Consider the following 17,519-nt stretch of genomic DNA (forward strand, 5'->3'; position numbering starts at 1 on the left):
GGAGGATTTATGTAACTTGGTGGTGTAACATCGCCTGATCAGTGCCACATCAAATCTACCTTCGGCCTGAGTACAATTCGGCACCATTCCAGCTATCACCCTCTTGTTTTAAATTTGTTGTATGGCACTAATCCAAGTCATTTACACTGCACTTATTGAAAGCATAGCTGACATTATTTATCTATTGTGGTAACAGGTCCAACGCCCCTCACTCATAGTTTGTCATCCATCTGAATAAAATATCAGCTGCAGGACAGAGGCGAGGGAGTTAATAGGTTGGTGCATAAGTTTGGTGTATTAGAAAAGCTCCATTGAAAACTACAGCATATTGGTTTTTCTTCCAGACTTTTATGCAAGGTGGATGCTCTTAATACAATCTGATTGATGCATGAGTTAAGATTAACCTAAAAAGATTCATATAATACTTTGTCTTTTTTTAATCTCTGAATACATCCTTTAACTCTGTGCTGAGTGTGCTGAAGGCCGTTGTTGGCACTGACGAGGTTTAACCAGCCCACAGGGGTTTTTTTGGCTGACTTTTTCAATCAAAATGTCTTCAGGTATCAAGTTATACAAAACAAATGCTATTCTTAAACTTCTCAAGGACAGTTTTTCTTGTCACTCTCACTCGCTCATGCAATAAGATCTACATAAGGATGCAGGGTGCAGTTCTTGTTGTGGTCTATTACCTCTGTGGTACGTTTAAAATCAGTGTTCCTTCTTCACTAAAAAGCAGGCAGAACTCTTTAATGCAGTCCAAAACTTGTCGGGGACCCAAAAGGCTGTGATGCCCTTGTTTTTGATAGACTTCCATTCTGACACCAAGCCGATGTAATATCCACTCTGGCTTGTTCTAATGGTCCACTTAAATATTTCAGGGATACTGAACAACTGGCATCTTGAGCGCAATGAAACCGTCACTCTTCTCTTCCGACATAGGCTTCATGACTTCATCCCCTTCATCGTGCCCTCTTTTCTGTAGGACGGAACCATTATTCTTTTGTCTGTGCAACCATTCCCCTTCTTATTTTGGCGGTATGACCACTAGTGGCGCTCCTCTCCGTGGCCTCCACATTAGCACTTGGGCGTCGTTGGCATTCGGCCTCCCCAGCGCGTTGGGAGGGATGGGCTCCTGGTAGTTAAGGATGTGCGGTTGCTCCTGGTAGGGACGACCCACCAACGAGGCCCGAGAGCCCAGAGGCATGTCAGGGTCCACAGCAATGTCCACCCGCATCCGCCACCGCACCGTCTGCAACACAATGCGCTCCTGGAGGAGGGGAGCAGCGTAATGTTTAATTGGTTAATCCTGTATACATGTATTTGTGCATGGTACAGTCTAAGTACACAAAGAGTGTTTTGTGAAAGCTTACGTTGATTGTGCATCATGTTTTCTACTGCTAATAGATGTGTAGTTAATGTACATCCTAATAAATGGTGTGTTACTTCATCTTTGTTAAACATAATTGTATCTTAAATTACAGAGAAGACAAATTGGCTAAAATGCTGAATTTGCACACCAGTTTTCTGCAGATATACTCTTCTTCTGCTCTGAAATTATTGACCAAGAATAAAGCAAGCAAGCCTGATAGCCTTCTCTATAATATCCTAAAAAGAGTACAACTATTCCAGACAGACAATACATGAATACTGGAAGTGTTTTGATGCACACTTTAAGCTAGACTGACTCCCAATGGGCCATTACGGGGGCTTTATTCAGCAGAGTTGAAGGCAATGATGAGGTACTTTGTAACTTTACACCAGAAAGAGAAAGTGCAGGGGGAGATGATTACATCACAGTCAGTCTGTGTGTGCAATGCAAGAGTAGTCTCTGACGATGTATAGCCAGTGTTCTTCATTTAAAATACACAAGACAAAAATCAGCAAAAAACTGTGAAAACGCAGGAAAAATAACGAAACATTATGAAAATACGAGTGGGAGCAAATTGATATATCTCCAATGTCAAGCTGCTCTCCAGGTTTTTGTCCTACCTTGGTGACGGAGTTCATGGCCACCAGCCAGGTGATGAAGCTCTGGTCCCTGGTGATGTGGGTGAGCATGGGTGTGTTGCTGTTGCTGATGGGCACAGCCCAGGTCACACTGGGGTAGAAGTTGTCGTTCATGCTGACGGTCAGACGTGACGGTTTGGACGTGGGTCCGGTCAGGGTGACTGTCTCTGTGGTGTTGCCGTACCAGGGGTAGCTGACGCCATCTGAGTCGCTGATGGCCTTGACCCGACACTCTCGCAGCTCTGGTAACTCCCAGCTGGACCTGTGGCAGTGGACGGAAGAGGACAAAGTTTTGCAGGTGCAGCCGGGTTGTGGTTTAGATGTTCTGTGTGCGATATTAGTGGAGAACAGTGTGCACATCCAAACTTTACCCACTTAAACATACACACTGAGCACATTCAGTGGCAAACAGTTGATCTTATAGGTCTCCTATACACTTACATGCCAATATCACCATAGGTGTTGTAGAACTCCATCTGGGTACAGGCCTGGATCCATCCCACCACCCAGGTTTCATTGCGGGGCACTGGTGGCATCACAACCCCTGCTGAGGCCCTGAAGTAAGGCGTCTTGTAACGGAGCACAATCGGTGAGTTCTCCTCAATGATGGTGGGACACTGGTCGATTGAGGCTGATACCTCATACACCACAATGTTCTCCCGTCTGATGCGGGGCTTGCATGCAATGCTCTGAATACAGCCCATAGTGCAGGCGACAAGCAAAATGAGCAGAACCAGAGAAGAAGGGCGCAAATGATACCTGGCCAGTATGCACATCAGTCCCCTCCGGGGTCCACCCTTGCCTGAAGACCAGATCTAATCTTTTAATTGCCCATCACCACTGATTGGTTGGGAAGGAGAAAAAAGGAAAGAAAAATAACGGGGAGTATCAGAGTCACCATTGCGCAAACATAAAAGCGTTCACCATCGTATTTTCGGGATGATATGGAGGTGAGAGCGCAGCGGGGCCTGGGGGGGAAGTATCACAGATCTCCGCAGCCTCCTCCCCCCGGTCTGCCTGCTGACTGCCGCACTGCCCTTGGCGCTCGTCCCCAGAAACTGCAATCCGGCCTCCCCTGGGCAGCTGCTGCTTCTCCGCCGTGCGTCCGGGTGCTCCTCTATTCCTTGTCGAGTCCACGCGTCCGGCTACACGTCGGTGCCCCTTGATCCTGCTGCTCTGCTGCCGGCTCTGCGCTGTCATGTCAAGTGGCGATAGGGCAGCCAGGTGCGTCAGAGGAGGGGGGCTGGATGCCTTTTGTTTGCTTGGCGTTCCTGTATTAGCCCTACATTCGCGCGGCGTCCTCAAAATAAAAAATCGGGCTCTTCATCACCTTGACCTACATGAAAAAAAGCTTCATCTAAAAAAGCGTGTGTCTTATAAAGGCGAGGAAACAGGGGTGTAAAATGCTATTTTAATGTTTTCCTCGCAATGTGCTTCCATTCTTGGGGATGCATGAATGGTGCATCATGAATGGGGGCAGTGATGCAGCATAAACGTACAGAAACAGGGACTATACCCAGCCGCTCGAGCGTCTCTCCGAGTGTCGCCTCATCGTTACGTCTCCTCGCGCTGGTGAGCATCGCGGACCGGAGAGCATCCTTTTTCCAGCCGTCTTGTTCAATTTGGAGGTGCTGATGCTAGAGAGGCAGGGGAGGGGCGTCACCCGACCGCTGCATTGAAAAAAATAAATAACAAGTACAAGTGGGCGTGGCTACAACCCTCCGTCACTTCTATGTGAAACCCCATTGGTCGCTGAAGTCAACAGCGGAAGTGGTGTCGTCGTCCGTGCCCGTCGACTTCCTACTCGCCCAAACTGACACGCATTCACCGGTCAGCTTGGCTCGTTTTATGTGTCCCCGCCCCGCCGGTTCACTTCTGTAGCTGCTGGCGCTGGTTTATGATCGGCTTTTTACTCGGTAACGTGTCGCAGAGGGCGCAGAGCTTGTTGTACCGGGTGTCTCTCGTGATGAAGCCGCAGGTTGTGTTCGTGCTGGGCGGGCCTGGAGCCGGCAAAGGGACCCAATGCTCCAAAATCGTGGAGGTAATTTAAGAGAGATGGCGAGAGAAAGGACAATGAAAACTACCGGATTTGGTGGCTAGGATTTAGCATGTCGTGACGAAAATGTTATTAAGTGGATTTTAGGATTGTTGTGCCTTTTTAATAGCGCATTTTTAATGAAGTAATGTCTAGATTTAATTGACTTCCGGTTGTCCTCTAAAAGGAACCTGTGTTAGCCAGCTAGCACGCTAGCCAGTTAGCCACACAGTTTATAATACTACAGTGTATGCGCTCATAAACAACCACGTGCACCTGAATACAGGCGATAAAAAGCACAGTTTTAACAGTATTCATTTTTCTGAAACTCCACAGTATTTATTTCTGATATGTGATTTAAAGCAGTGAAATGTAGCCCAGTGTTAAGTGTTGTGCTGTCAACCGCCTTAATGAATCGGCTCAATTAAGGAGCTTCACACAAGGCGATAGAGTCAGCAGGAGATGCCTTATTGACTATGTTGTAACCTTATCATTGACTCATCTGTGAAGTCCGGGCTGTGCTTGGTCACTCCACCACCGGCTTTGAACAAACAGGCGGTTATATAATCACTCTATACAGTTGTAAGGGATGGACAGCAATACGTCAACATATGTAATTCACCTCAACGTGTAAATTCAAGAAATTGTGATTAAGATTTCCATCATGGCAGTTTTATTTGATCTAGTTGATCTGTCTTGAATTTCTGCAGTTATGCAATCACTCCGCCCATTGTGGATTATTTGATGTGTGTGTTTGACTGAGAGAGAGAGCCTCTTTAAGAGACTGTATAACTATTTCTGGTCACGGATGTTATTGGGTGTTGGCTGTTGTGCTTCAAGTGTGCTGGTTAGGCCTGAATGGCAGCTATGCATACAGGCTCCTTTCATTCAGTACACTTCTTTTTTTCCTGGCTTTTTTCCGACTTTAGCCTGTCTGTAAAGGACGTCTTGTCAAATACAGATCTTTAGTTTTAATAGAAATCTACAAACCTTTTTTTAAATGACCATCCGTCACTTTATCCTCACCAGAGAAATTCATTCTTAATGGCTAGTTCCGAAGGGCTTTGCTTTGAGATACCATCTTCATCACCTGAGTTCAACTTAACATTAAAAAAAAAAAAACTCTTTGTCTCTCCCAGAATTACAACTACACCCATTTGTCGGCTGGGGACTTGCTGAGGGCAGAGCGATCCCGAGAGGAGTCAGAGTTTGGACAGCTCATTGACAACTACATCAAAGAGGGCAAAATTGTTCCTGTGGAGATCACCATCAACTTGCTCAGGAAGGTATGTACCAAATACTTTACATCAGGTGTGTGTTTGTCTAGCAAGACTCAAACCCTAATCAATCTGCCTGCCTGGGCGTAGATACTTTTATTCAGGACCTGTTTGTAACTCAGCACAACTTGACTTTTGTTTAGTTATAAAGGACACGAGATAAAGTAAACAGTGAAAATTAACTAAAATCTGAATGAATTTGAGTCTACTCTCTTGGCTAATCATGCCAATATCTGGCCATAACCTTTATTGTTTAGTGCTGAAACCAAGCTAATTACTCAATGTATAGGCTGTGACAATCGATACATTGATTACATTTATACATGAATTCAATTATAAAAAATAAAATAAAAAAATCAGTAGTTACAGCTCAATTTTGTTCCTGATAAAATATATGGTTTCCAACCCAAGACCTTTTTCTGACATGGATGTGGATCATTGTTAATGTTTGAATATCAAGAATCACAGATGCACTTTTTTATACAGAGTAGAATTTGTACGTTAATGTTTATTTTTATTAGTCAGTTGAATAAACTAAATGAATTCACATTACAAGTAAAGTATTCATGCATTGTTGTTTTCTGTTTTGTAAGGCAATGGAAGAGACCATGCAGAAAGACGATAAAAAGTTTCGTTTCCTCATCGATGGTTTCCCCCGCAACGAGGACAACCTTACGGGGTGGGATACTGTTATGGTTGGCAAAGCAGATGTCAAATTTGTGCTTTTCTTTGACTGCAGCAATGAGGTGAGTCATGGAAACTATAAAGCTAAAACTCTTCCAGCTTTGAGAACTGAGGTGATATCCTGAGAGACATCTTACACTGAGCTCTAGATTTATTTATTTTTTGTCCACAGGTTTGCATCGACAGATGTCTAGAAAGAGGGAAGAGCAGTGGACGCACAGATGACAACAGAGAAAGCTTGGAGAAAAGGTATTGTTGTGCAACATAAACAAAATACATCACATCAGAATTTAATAGTACTCAACCCCAGAAGTTTGTACTGCTGCCTTTAACGTTTCATGAACTGATTTCTTTCTGCCTGCAACAAAGTACATCAAGCACATCTGATTGGTATAGATTTGTCTGACCCATTTTGCTGAGTGTTGGATACCTGCTTGTGTGTTTTTGACCTAATTTGTGTCTCCGTTGAGTCCTCCGTGTCATCTGGCCCCAATAACCAGGCATTTTTTTCTTGCAGAATCCAAACCTACCTACAGTCTACACGACCAATCATTGAACTGTATGAGAAACGCGGCAAAGTGCGCACTGTAGACGCCTCTCGCTCTTTGGATAAGGTGAATAAAAGGCATCGCCCGTAGGAAAGCATCCATGAGCGCCATGCATAGATTTCTGAAGGGACATTTTGTGGGTGGAGCAAAAGAGGTGGTGTCACTCAGTGCAAAGAAGCCCTTAAAAAGACATGAGAGGGGTTTCTCACTAATATTCTCAGTCTAGTATATATTTTTTAATCATCTTGTTGTGGTAATTTAAAGAAATGCAGCTTAAAGGCATTTCCACATTAGCTTGCGCATCAGGGTGAGACGTGTTAATGACGTTGGACCAAATAATATAAAATGGGGAAAAAAGGCAGCAATATTTACCAGATTAAGTTCAGTCCCACATTACTGGCCACATTGTTGCCAAGTAGTTTGTTCAATTTGTCAGCAAAGTCCATCAAAGGCTTTAGGGAAAAAAATCAGAGGAAACAGTGGACTGACACTTAATTCAGGGTTCGAGGTGTCATTATTGCACATACATGATAGAACGGGGAAATCCTCCAGTCAGGCAGAAGGAAAAACTTCCCCACTGTACAGTATGTGTAAACCAAAGGGGAAATGCCTTAATATAAAGTTAATCTGGTGGCCACTAATTGCGCTTAAATACTGACGAAAGAAAACCAAAATACAGGATTTGTAAAGTCAAACGTTTCAATAGTTGATCACAATGAAGCAACAAGGCTGCCGTCATAGGGGGCACTTGCAACATTGGGGCACTGGCAACATTTTGGTTTAGCTTGTTATGGATTTTTTTTTCCACCTGGATGTTATTTTATTTGGCATTATTAATTGCTAACATCTAGCGATTGAGTGCCTCTATCTAATGGGGGAAACAACAACAAGACAGATTTGAAATTCTCCCTCCACTCAAACATATGTTTTGCTTATTGTTTCTTGACTTGGAGGCTTAAGTTTGACACTGAAGGCTGTTTTCAAATTTGTTTGCTGAAACAGTTGCATGGATGTTGAATGGACCAGCTGATTTTGCTTCAGATAATATCCTTCTGAGGGAATTTGTTAAAACCTGTCTGATAATCTGGACCTCTTTTATGAAACTGTTTCACCTCATCCCCAAAGCTCATGGGGAGAGTGGTCGTCCCGAAACCACAAGGTAGGCGGTTCAATCCCTGGTCTCCCCATAGTCTGCATGTCAAAGTGTCCTTGAGACACTGAACCCCCAGTTGCCCCCTTCATTACTAAGGATGGGTTTAATGCAGAGAATACATTTCCCCACTGTGGGATTAATAAAGGATGAATTATTATTATACTGCTTTTTTCAGTTTTTTACTTGCGATCTGAGTTCAGAATATGGGCAGTATTTCAGGCTACTCTTGTTAGTTTGAGTTTTGTAAGGACTTGTACAGTTCAGTCTTTTTATGGATGAACTCTTACCAGTTTTGTTCTCTTTCAGGTGTTTGCTGATGTGAAAGTCGTCCTCGACAAAGAGGGTTGAGTTTCCCCAGCTGCCAACAACATTCACTTATCTACTTTTTTAGTTTTCTTTGTATCAACTGCAAGTACACTATACTATGTTTATATGTCCATTCATATTACTTTTTTCCTTTTGGTTACATATTTCCATCTATTTTGTTTGTGTGTGTGTCTGTGTGTACTATATGTATTGGTATGAATGAGAAGTAATGTTGCCAAGCATCTACTTATGATCAACTAGTTCATGCTCAGAAGAGCATGCTCATCATAGTTTGAGTGTATCATTAGCTTAAATAGACACTTCTTTTGTCAAAGATCTAGCAGTGAAAGTCTCTACAAAAGTGTTCTCCTCAGAGTTGCCATGATGGAAGCAGCCATAATGCTTCAGACCAAATAGTTTGACCTGATGACGACAGACTGGGATTGATTTAAGACTGACGGAATATCCAATCGCCTCCAAATAAAATACATGAAACATCTGTCTCATGTTTAATGGGCAGTACGGCTGGAGCAGGTGCTTTTCTGCAATGTAGAGTTATCAGGTAGATGTTTGCACCACAACGCCTCAATGTGCTTCAACACAGCTCTGACACTTGTGACTAATCGTAGAGAAAACATGTAGATAAAAATTTACTTTTTGTTAAATCTGTACTGAAACTGCTTGAAGAAAAAGTAAAAACTATTACTTTTTCCCCCTTGTTTTGCTCAATTAATCTAGTTAATATTTAGTACTTACTAAGTGAGGGTTGTATATTTATACAGGATGTGATTTCTCTATATGTGTGTGTATATATGTGTATATATGCATATATATATATATATATATATATATATATATATTATAGTTAAGAAGTTATTAACTGTTGCACAATCCACAAAACCTCATGCACCTAATAGCTTTTCAACCCCTATCAGCCAATAGGGGGTGCTCTATCCTCACTGTATAGTTTGAGCGCGTTTTTTTAATCTATTTTTTGCAATTAACTGTTAGTTGGATTTTCACAAAGGCGGGAAAAAAACAAATTCATCAATAAATAGTAAGTGGATGCTGAAATACAAAATTATTTCGACTATAAGTATGAAAGTGCTAAATATAGGTAATTAACGGATACATGTCTTAATTATTATGTCTTATCTAAATATACATTTTATTCTTGTTTAACTTTTGTTATATCAGTATATATATATATATATATATATATATATATATATACACATGTAATATATAAACATCAAACAAAAAGTTTGGAAATCTGTGTTTTGTAGCTTATATTCTAACAATGTTTCTTGCTAATAAATGTCATACTGTTGGGAAGTCTGTTTATTTCACTTTTAAACAGTGCCCCATTTGTGAGGAACATGCATTTCTGGGATGAGCAGCACAGCTCAGTATGTGTCAAATCTTCTCTGCCAATGCCGACCAGTTTATTCTGCTGTTGCTTGACTCTTGTTTTGAGCTTCCGGACTCCAAAGGTGCTTCATTGGAGACATTCTCAATGCAGAGATATCGAGATGAGATTGTGCAACCAGCAGCAATCCTATTGATCCACAGTCTGGAATATGTTTTGTTTCTTCCTTGTTACTGATAGACTTCAATCATACAATCCACCACACAAGAGTCAAGCAACAGCAGAATAAGATGTTTGGCATTGGCAGAGAAGATTTGGCAAATTTTTCATGGGCGCAACCCACATACATATGTGCACCGTTTGAAAGGGAAACAGACAGGCTTTCCAACGGTATACAATGTATTGCCAAGAAGCATTGTTAGAATAGAGAAATAATCTACCAAACACAAATTTCCAAACCTTTTGTTCAATGTTTATATATATATATATATATGTATATATATATATATATATATATATATATATATATATATATATATATATATATATATATATATATAGATATATATCAATAATAATTGTAAAGCATTTCTCTATTTCAGCATTCATATATTTAGAAAATGATTTACTAATTCAAATGGGTCATTCTTAAAATGTTACTGTTAATTTATTCATGTTATTGATAGTAATATTTTGTAGTTTTACCACTTTTACCCACACAAATAGAGACTAATTGATAGGCTAACTAAACCATCTGTGCTCCAAATACTCTCTTGTTTTAATACTGCAGAGAAGAATGAATGATGGTTCTCAAAGACTGAACACCAGGGTGAGCCACAGAGAAGCAAGTATACTTTACTTATACCTACAAAACTATACTAGAAAATGATATTAAATACTTAAAGGTTCACTTACATTTTTGCTCAAATCATCTCTCTTGAAAATAATGAACATCATTATTGCATCAATTGCTACATTAAAAAATTTTATTTGTATTATATGACATGTCATATATATATATATATATATATATATATATATATATATATATATATATATATATATATATATATATATATATATATTTATATATATATATATATTTATATATACATATAATCTGCAGTTACAAAGACATTTGCTTACATATATCGAATATTCCTGAGCGTATTTTAGCTTGAGGCCTGATGCATCTGCATTGTAAGAGCCACACTCAACAGATAATCAGCTTCCAAAACAACAGTACCACACTTGCATACACGTGACAACAACAGGGCAATGTACCAAATGTAAAATGCATCACAACAGCAGTTTATAACTACTGGGGCTTTCATATACTCAAAATTAGAACACATTAATGGTTAGTCTGGGTAGGTAGCAAATATATAAGTGTGAATGTAAGGCACTATTTAAACTGGTTCGTACGAGTGCACTATAATACATATAGTTAGATCAAATACAATCAGACTTAAATAATCCTGCTGAGGAACATGGATCATTGAAGCACCAAAATGTAAAAGAATACATCAAATAAAACTTTGAATATGAATAAGAAAATAGGAAGTGCTGGGCCACAATTTAAACATGTCATTTTAACATTTTAAGTAGAAATATTTTAATGAAAATATATGAATTACAGCATTATGAGTATGTGCAAAATACCAACAGGCTAGAAATGATTGAAAAAATGAAATATGTACATAGCAAATTTTAAAAATGAAAATACGTATCATAAACTATGAGATGGCAAATATAACAAGCCCTTTTGTAACGACAAACTTAACATAAATATATTTGTACTCTGCCAGCAGATGGCAATCTGAAAATATATATTATCTTATTTACAAAAAATAACCGAATGGAAAATAACTGCATAAACTGTGACCACATTGCTGGGAAAATTCATACCAATATCTACAGAAAAACTGTAACAGTGATTCTTAGTCTGAATGAGAAAGAGGACTGTCCTTCAATGCTGACATTCTGTTGAGTGATTTGCGAAAAAGAGAAAAGACTGCTCAAATTTACATTCAAAATGTACATTCTGTTGTTAGACATTCACAACGAAAGCATAAACTTCTACAATCTTTGAAATACCAAAGAGCTTAAGTATGTGCATCATTTACAAATGCATAAAGGACAAATATATAAATATATTTATATATATATTTATGTTTCTCTTTGTAAAAATAAAATCTTTTGAAGAACATGGCAGGCGATGCAAAAGGAAAACTAGAATGGCACACATGGGGACTGTAGCGGGCTCAGCAGGACTTCACCAGGCCTGTAATGATGTTGCTAGGAGTCCTGCGGTACTGAGCCTTGGTGTTGGTGACCGCGCCGTGCTTCTGCCGCAGATGAAGCCTCAGCTGACTCTTGTGTCTGAAGTGGAGGTCACATTTCTCACACTGAGGAAAAGAGAGAAATAATTTAGAATCACTCTTTTTAAAAAAGGGACAGTTTCATCCCCCAATCCCCACAGCTACAGTTCATAGCTCTCTAGGATTACCACTCAGGACTTATAACTATTGATAGGCACATGGATCATGTGGGAGAAGGGATTACTCTCTATTTAGCCAGCAGACCCGGTGGATAAGGAGGAAGAGACTGACGAGGAGGCTTACATGGTAAGGCTTCTCTCCTGTATGAATGCGCATGTGGCTCTTAAGCGTCTGAAGGTGGCGGAAGTGAGTGCCACAGATCTCACAGGGGTACGGCTTCTCTCCCGTGTGAATTAACACATGGGCGCGAAGATGGGCCACCTGGAGGACAATACAACATATATTAAAATACGTACAATTAAAAGCAATAGTTTGACATGTGCAAAGCTTTACTTTTTTTCTCTTACCTGGACAAATCTGGAACCGCACGTCTCACACTTATATGGCTTTTCTCCAGAGTGGATGCGGGTATGTGTCTTGAGGTTGGCTGGCCGGTTGAACTGAGCGCCGCAGATGTTGCAGTGGTAGGGCTTCGAACCTGGAAGAAAAGATCAGCAGGTTGTGCAATGAATGAAACTGTCACATCCATCAAGCTCCTTTAGCAAATCTGCATTTTCTGTGAATTCAGCAAACTCATGGAATGCCCTTCCATCACACATACGCACAAAAGAAAACGTACAAAACATTCAAACATAGCCTTAAGGAATGTCTTGTTGCCAATCAGGTGTGCAAGCATTCATGTGCTGTCTGTCCTGCCTGCTTATTTGGTGTATATGTGCATTTGTCTTGTTTGGTGTTGATGTATTTTATGTGCCTCCAGTGTTTTATATATGCGTCTACTGTGGATACACTTTTTTCTTTTCTTTTTCTTTGATGTGAATTAGTTTTGTGAATTAGTTTTGTCTGTACGTTACCGTCTGTCTATCTTAGTTGGATTGTGTTATTGAACATGTATTTTCAGGCTGCCATAAAGAAAATCTGGCCAGGGACAGCAGATGAAAATTAGCCTCTCTTGCTAACTCTGGTTCACTTACAGTTTTACTGTTGATTAGTGTGCATTTGTCCCTGCAAAATAAATAAATAAAAATCAAGTCAGCTTGAGGGTAATTTAAAAAGGAATTATTAATCTTACCGCTGTGAACGGTTTTGTGGCTGGCCAGGTTGCCTTTGTAGCGGAAGGCAGCCTGGCAGCAGTCACACTTGTATGGCTTGTCACTGTGGACCTGGGCCATGTGTTCTTTCAGGGAATCTTCTTCTGTGAACTTGGAGTCACATCCGTTGCAGAAGTAGACGTTGCTTTCTGTAGAAAGAAGCAAACAAATCAATGTGAATTCAACACACCTCTTGTTTTGTTTTACATAATTGTGTTAATGGGATGGCACTTGTGGAGTCCACTCACCTGAGCTGGAGGAGGAACACTCTGAGTGTAGTTTGGTGGTGTCATCTCGGCAGGAGTCAGGAGAAAGGTGACCCATGTCCATGCACTGGGGGCTGTCACAGCCACAGGAGGAGCATCTGCGGTAGCTGAACAGAGAAAAATGACCACAGAGTTAAAATAAAGTTGGGTTCTTCGCTTAACAATTTGTATTAAGTTCCAACTAACTATGTTCTCACAATGAGTTGGAGTTTTACCTGATGCTGCTACAGGTGCTGCTGCTGCAGCTGTCCACACTCTGAGACATGAGGATTTCTTCTCTGTGATTGCTGGCTCCATCTTCTGCCTGGACCTCACTGTGTCTACTGGATTCACCACTCCTACAGGGGCTCAGTGTCGGGGACATGGCTACAGCTTTAGCACTGCCTCCCTGAGCCTCCTTTTCATTCTCGTCAGGAGATCGGTTCATCACGATCAACTTATACTTCTTCCAGTTGCGGGCCTTGGTGCCTTTGGGGCAGTTTGAGGGCTGTCTGAGGCTCAGCGTGGCGTTTCTGCTGCTGTTAGACTCAGTGGGCGAGTTCGGCTGGCAGTCAGATCTGAGGGGGCTTTGAGGGCTACAAATCACACCTTTGCTAAAACCTGGGGACAATCTTAGGCAGCTGGTTTGTGGATACTGAATGCCGTCTTCCTCCACGTGAGAGACAGGCCTTTGAAGGCTCTCGTGGGCTCCTGCAGGTCGGGTGATAGTGGTGGGGATACTGGGGTGGGATGGCATAGGGTGGGGGTTGATGGTGGTGGACTCGTTGTGAGCCATGTTGGCGCTGGGTACCTGCAAGCATTGGTTCTGGGTCAAAGCCCCTCCTCTGGGAAGGTCGCTAACCTTATAGGTACCTTCCAGCATCCCAGCAGGGACAGGAAGGTCACCATAGACGTGATTTGAACCAGAGGTGTTGATCCCCCTGAAAACATTAGGGATGAAGCCCCTGCACTCCTGGAGAGGGTATGTGGTTGAAATGTGGTTGATTTTAGAGTCTGGCTCTTTCTCATCAACATGCATCAAAGCAGGGATCTCCTCAACCAGATGTGATGAGTTAATCTGTACCTCTTCAATCTGCTGCCTGCAGAAACATTCAATTAGAGGTTATTAACTTAAACTCAGATCTCATCCATTTTTACCAAGACATTAGTGTGTCTTGTCACATTTTATTTTTCCCTTTACCTGGACTTGATGAACCTGTTGCAGGTGTCGGCCACATGTTCCATCTCGAGGTAGATGGCTGTGTTCATCGTTGACAGGACCAGGCTGTCTTTAAGGTCCAGGCAGGACGTATACATGAAGTCCAGCAGGATGGAGAAACCCTTGGGGTCCACTTTGGGGTCTAAGCTGATGGCACTAAGGTTTGCATTCTTGGGGTCCATGAACACAGAATAAAAGAAACCACTGCGAGAGAACAAGAGCAAGGGGGATACAATGTTATAGAAAATTGTTAATTTGGGATGAGGCCGTGTCAGGCGCAGTGATTAAAACTAAAACAAGTACTCATGCTGCTAAATTCATGATGGTGAATATACCTGCAGGCCACCAAGATGGCCTTGTGAGCATGAAAATGCTGCCCGTCCACCTGTATGGTGACATCAGTCAGGATGTTCCTGCTGCGTAGGCAGTTGAAGTTGAGCAGGACATCCCCTGCATGGCGTGTGAATTGAATGCAGCCATCTGCAGTCGTGGCCATGCTGTCACAATCTGAGCAAGGGCAAAAACAATTTACACAAATAGTTTGATCATTATTGGCAACACTAAACGTGATCCAATGTTAAATAAAGAGACAGCCAGGAACGAGGAGAGCGGTGCACATACCGCAAGCTGAGAAAAACATGGAGTATGTTGCCAGCAATATGATGAGCATAACCCGTTTTCAGAAAAAAAAGATTGCTTCACTACTCTATAATAATATATGCACTATATAAACAATGGCAGCATTACAATGAGGTTGTTTTTGTCATTTTAAAGCCCATACATCTAACTAAATTACACTCGAAGCGAAACTTAAGTCAATTGTAATAAATCATTATGAGTAAATTGTACATTAATGAACACTTATAACAAAATAAACACACCTATTTCATCACCCTCATGAAGCTCATGCTTCTCTCTCACAAGCCACCTGCCGCCAGGGATCAAAACATTGAACCTGCAAGTGTCTTGACCGCGTTTCATCAAGGAGCGGCGCCATTGCAAACAGAAAAGTAAAAGGGAGTTTCACTAAACCCTCTCAGCCATGGCTTGCTTCTTACTTGGCCTTTGTGACGGTGTTATTACAGAAGCAATATTTAAACACGTTACCATTGAAAATCGTGATATTTGTCAGTTTGTCATATTTTTGAGGCGACAACTAAACATTCGCAGTGTGAAGACATTACATGGACAAACAGCACATGTACTGCAAACACAATCCCACACCGCTGACTTCTAATGGTAAACATCTGACGTTAGGTTATGCTGTGCTCATGTCGCCGCCTCGCAGCGTGCAGCGCAGGCGGAGGCGCTGCAGCCCGGAGCCCGGAGGTTGTAAACGTGCTTGACGTCGAGCACATTCCGTCCTGGCTGCTCAGATTAAGTTGCCAGAAACGTTACACAGAGAGGTTTCCTGTTCCCCAAAGTAGAACTCACTCATCTCATTTAGCACATTAACATGTAGTCTGCTCCCGCTAAACCAATATCTCGAGTTATCTGAAATAGTATTAGACTAAACCGAGACAGCGTGATTTCGTGGGGTGTTATTTATTTCCAAGGAGTGGTTAGTTGTTGCTGCGTAACTTCTGCTGTAAACCCCCGAGCAGGCCAGCACAAGTCGGTTCAAGTTTAGAAACAGTGTTGAGCTGTCAAGTCTGGAGATTGTCCTGCAGATTTTTTTTTTTTTTTAATTAAAACTACTCGAAAGTTACCGGCTCTACGTTGGAGACATTTAGTGAAGTGAAGATTGTTTCTCGACATAATAAATACGCAGAGAGAAAATGCGGGTGACATAACCTGATCGACTTGTCCTGTTGCGCCACTTTTTAGCGCCTCTAACTTGCCAAATGCTGTAACAAATACAACTATAAAAGGTCTAAATACTACTGAGCTTGCTATTAATACCCATTGCTGTCTTGGCTAATGGTTATGCCGCAAAAAACAACAACCATCTACTGGTTTTCAGGCAGCTATTAAAGTACAAATGGTCAAATTAAATCCGCACACATCCTAAAAAGTCGCACTTCCGTCTCACATTAAAACAGTCAAAGGCAGAGCAGCTATCAAAGTCAACTATCAAACTTCAAGTCTGTTAGTTCACTTGTCGCTAAACAGAATCACAAAATATTCAAAATATTGAAGCGATCCCAGCCCCGCAGCCGTCACATGAACATCTGCTACTTCACTACACTTCTGACCTAATGCTGGGAAAATAGGAAGGAAAAAAAGTCACCTTGTAAAAGTTTCCTCGAAACTCTGTGCATCACCAGTTCTGAGAATCCAGTTCTAAGAAACACAACAGCCCAATTCTCGGAATTTCAACAGAGGACCGTACCATTATCTGCGGGGCGGGGGAGCTGTTCACCCCCGTCTGCGTCATGTCCACCCTCTACCCTCAATACTGTACGGCAAAACATTTGCGATCAGCCGTAATTATTAATTAATCCGTTTTTTGTAGGGTCAGTGCGGTGTGAGTAGTTGTATCAGTTAATATCTTCGTTTCCTAGTGGGTTAAGCTTCCTTTGCAGTAGATGGGTCCGAGTGCAAGGTCAGCTGACCGAGTTATAAATACCGTGGGGAATATGAGAGCATGTGAGTAAACCTACCTGAGTTGCCACGAAGAGTTGAGAAAAGACAGTCATCTTATCTTCTAATAAGTAGCAACATAATGCCCCCGTTTTATTTTGATTTTCTTCTGTAACGTCTTCGCACCAGATGTTTCTTGCTTGTGTTTATTTGTTTGTTTACTTGAATACTGTCTCTATATTGTATGTTTTATAAAAGTTTGCACTGAACATTTTATTAACTTCCTGGGGAATTCTGCAATGCTGATAAAGGATCTCACATCTTAGAGCCTTTCCTGCATGCAGTGTGCTGTGACGTTCTATTTTTAATGTCACACATAGGTTATGAGTAGCCATGTTTGTGAGTGTGTGTAAAGTTCCCAACCCTTCAAAAGGCTCACTGGCACTCTTCTGTGTTCCCACCACTTCCTGTCTCAGCATCACAGCTGTATATTCATCTGGGTAACATAAAATCCTAAATGCTACCAATGAATTAGTCAACAAATCAGGAACTAACTGTTCT

The 17,519-nt window shown here is 41.4% G+C and overlaps 3 protein-coding genes across 3 annotated transcripts; 1 reads left to right on the forward strand and 2 right to left on the reverse strand.

Annotated features, from left to right (window-relative positions):
• Positions 1–1,024: 1,024 nt before the first annotated feature.
• Positions 1,025–2,783, reverse strand: fam78ba (family with sequence similarity 78 member Ba; the record flags this gene model as incomplete). Its single annotated transcript, XM_079225699.1, has 3 exons — positions 1,025–1,267; positions 1,990–2,269; positions 2,449–2,783. 3 exons carry the CDS (start codon positions 2,781–2,783, stop codon positions 1,025–1,027), a joined length of 858 nt encoding a protein of 285 aa, XP_079081825.1.
• A 1,121-nt stretch (positions 2,784–3,904) lies between these two features.
• On the forward strand, positions 3,905–9,334 carry cmpk (cytidylate kinase; the record flags this gene model as incomplete). The annotated part of the gene is made up of 6 exons (XM_079223316.1): positions 3,905–4,048; positions 5,182–5,328; positions 5,913–6,065; positions 6,176–6,252; positions 6,521–6,617; positions 8,011–9,334. 6 exons carry the CDS (start codon positions 3,905–3,907, stop codon positions 8,050–8,052), a joined length of 660 nt encoding a protein of 219 aa, XP_079079442.1. The 3' UTR covers positions 8,053–9,334.
• Positions 9,335–10,505: 1,171 nt separating this feature from the next.
• bcl6ab (BCL6A transcription repressor b) lies at positions 10,506–16,696 on the reverse strand (the record flags this gene model as incomplete). Its single annotated transcript, XM_079220383.1, has 9 exons — positions 10,506–11,787; positions 12,004–12,141; positions 12,228–12,358; positions 12,953–13,120; positions 13,220–13,344; positions 13,453–14,316; positions 14,418–14,639; positions 14,771–14,942; positions 16,666–16,696. 9 exons carry the CDS (start codon positions 16,694–16,696, stop codon positions 11,644–11,646), a joined length of 1,995 nt encoding a protein of 664 aa, XP_079076509.1. The 3' UTR covers positions 10,506–11,643.
• Between the last annotated feature and the right edge of the window lie 823 nt (positions 16,697–17,519).

This window comes from Taurulus bubalis, assembly GCF_910589615.1.
Source record: "Taurulus bubalis genome assembly, chromosome: 1".
Lineage (NCBI taxonomy): Eukaryota > Metazoa > Chordata > Actinopteri > Perciformes > Cottidae > Taurulus > Taurulus bubalis.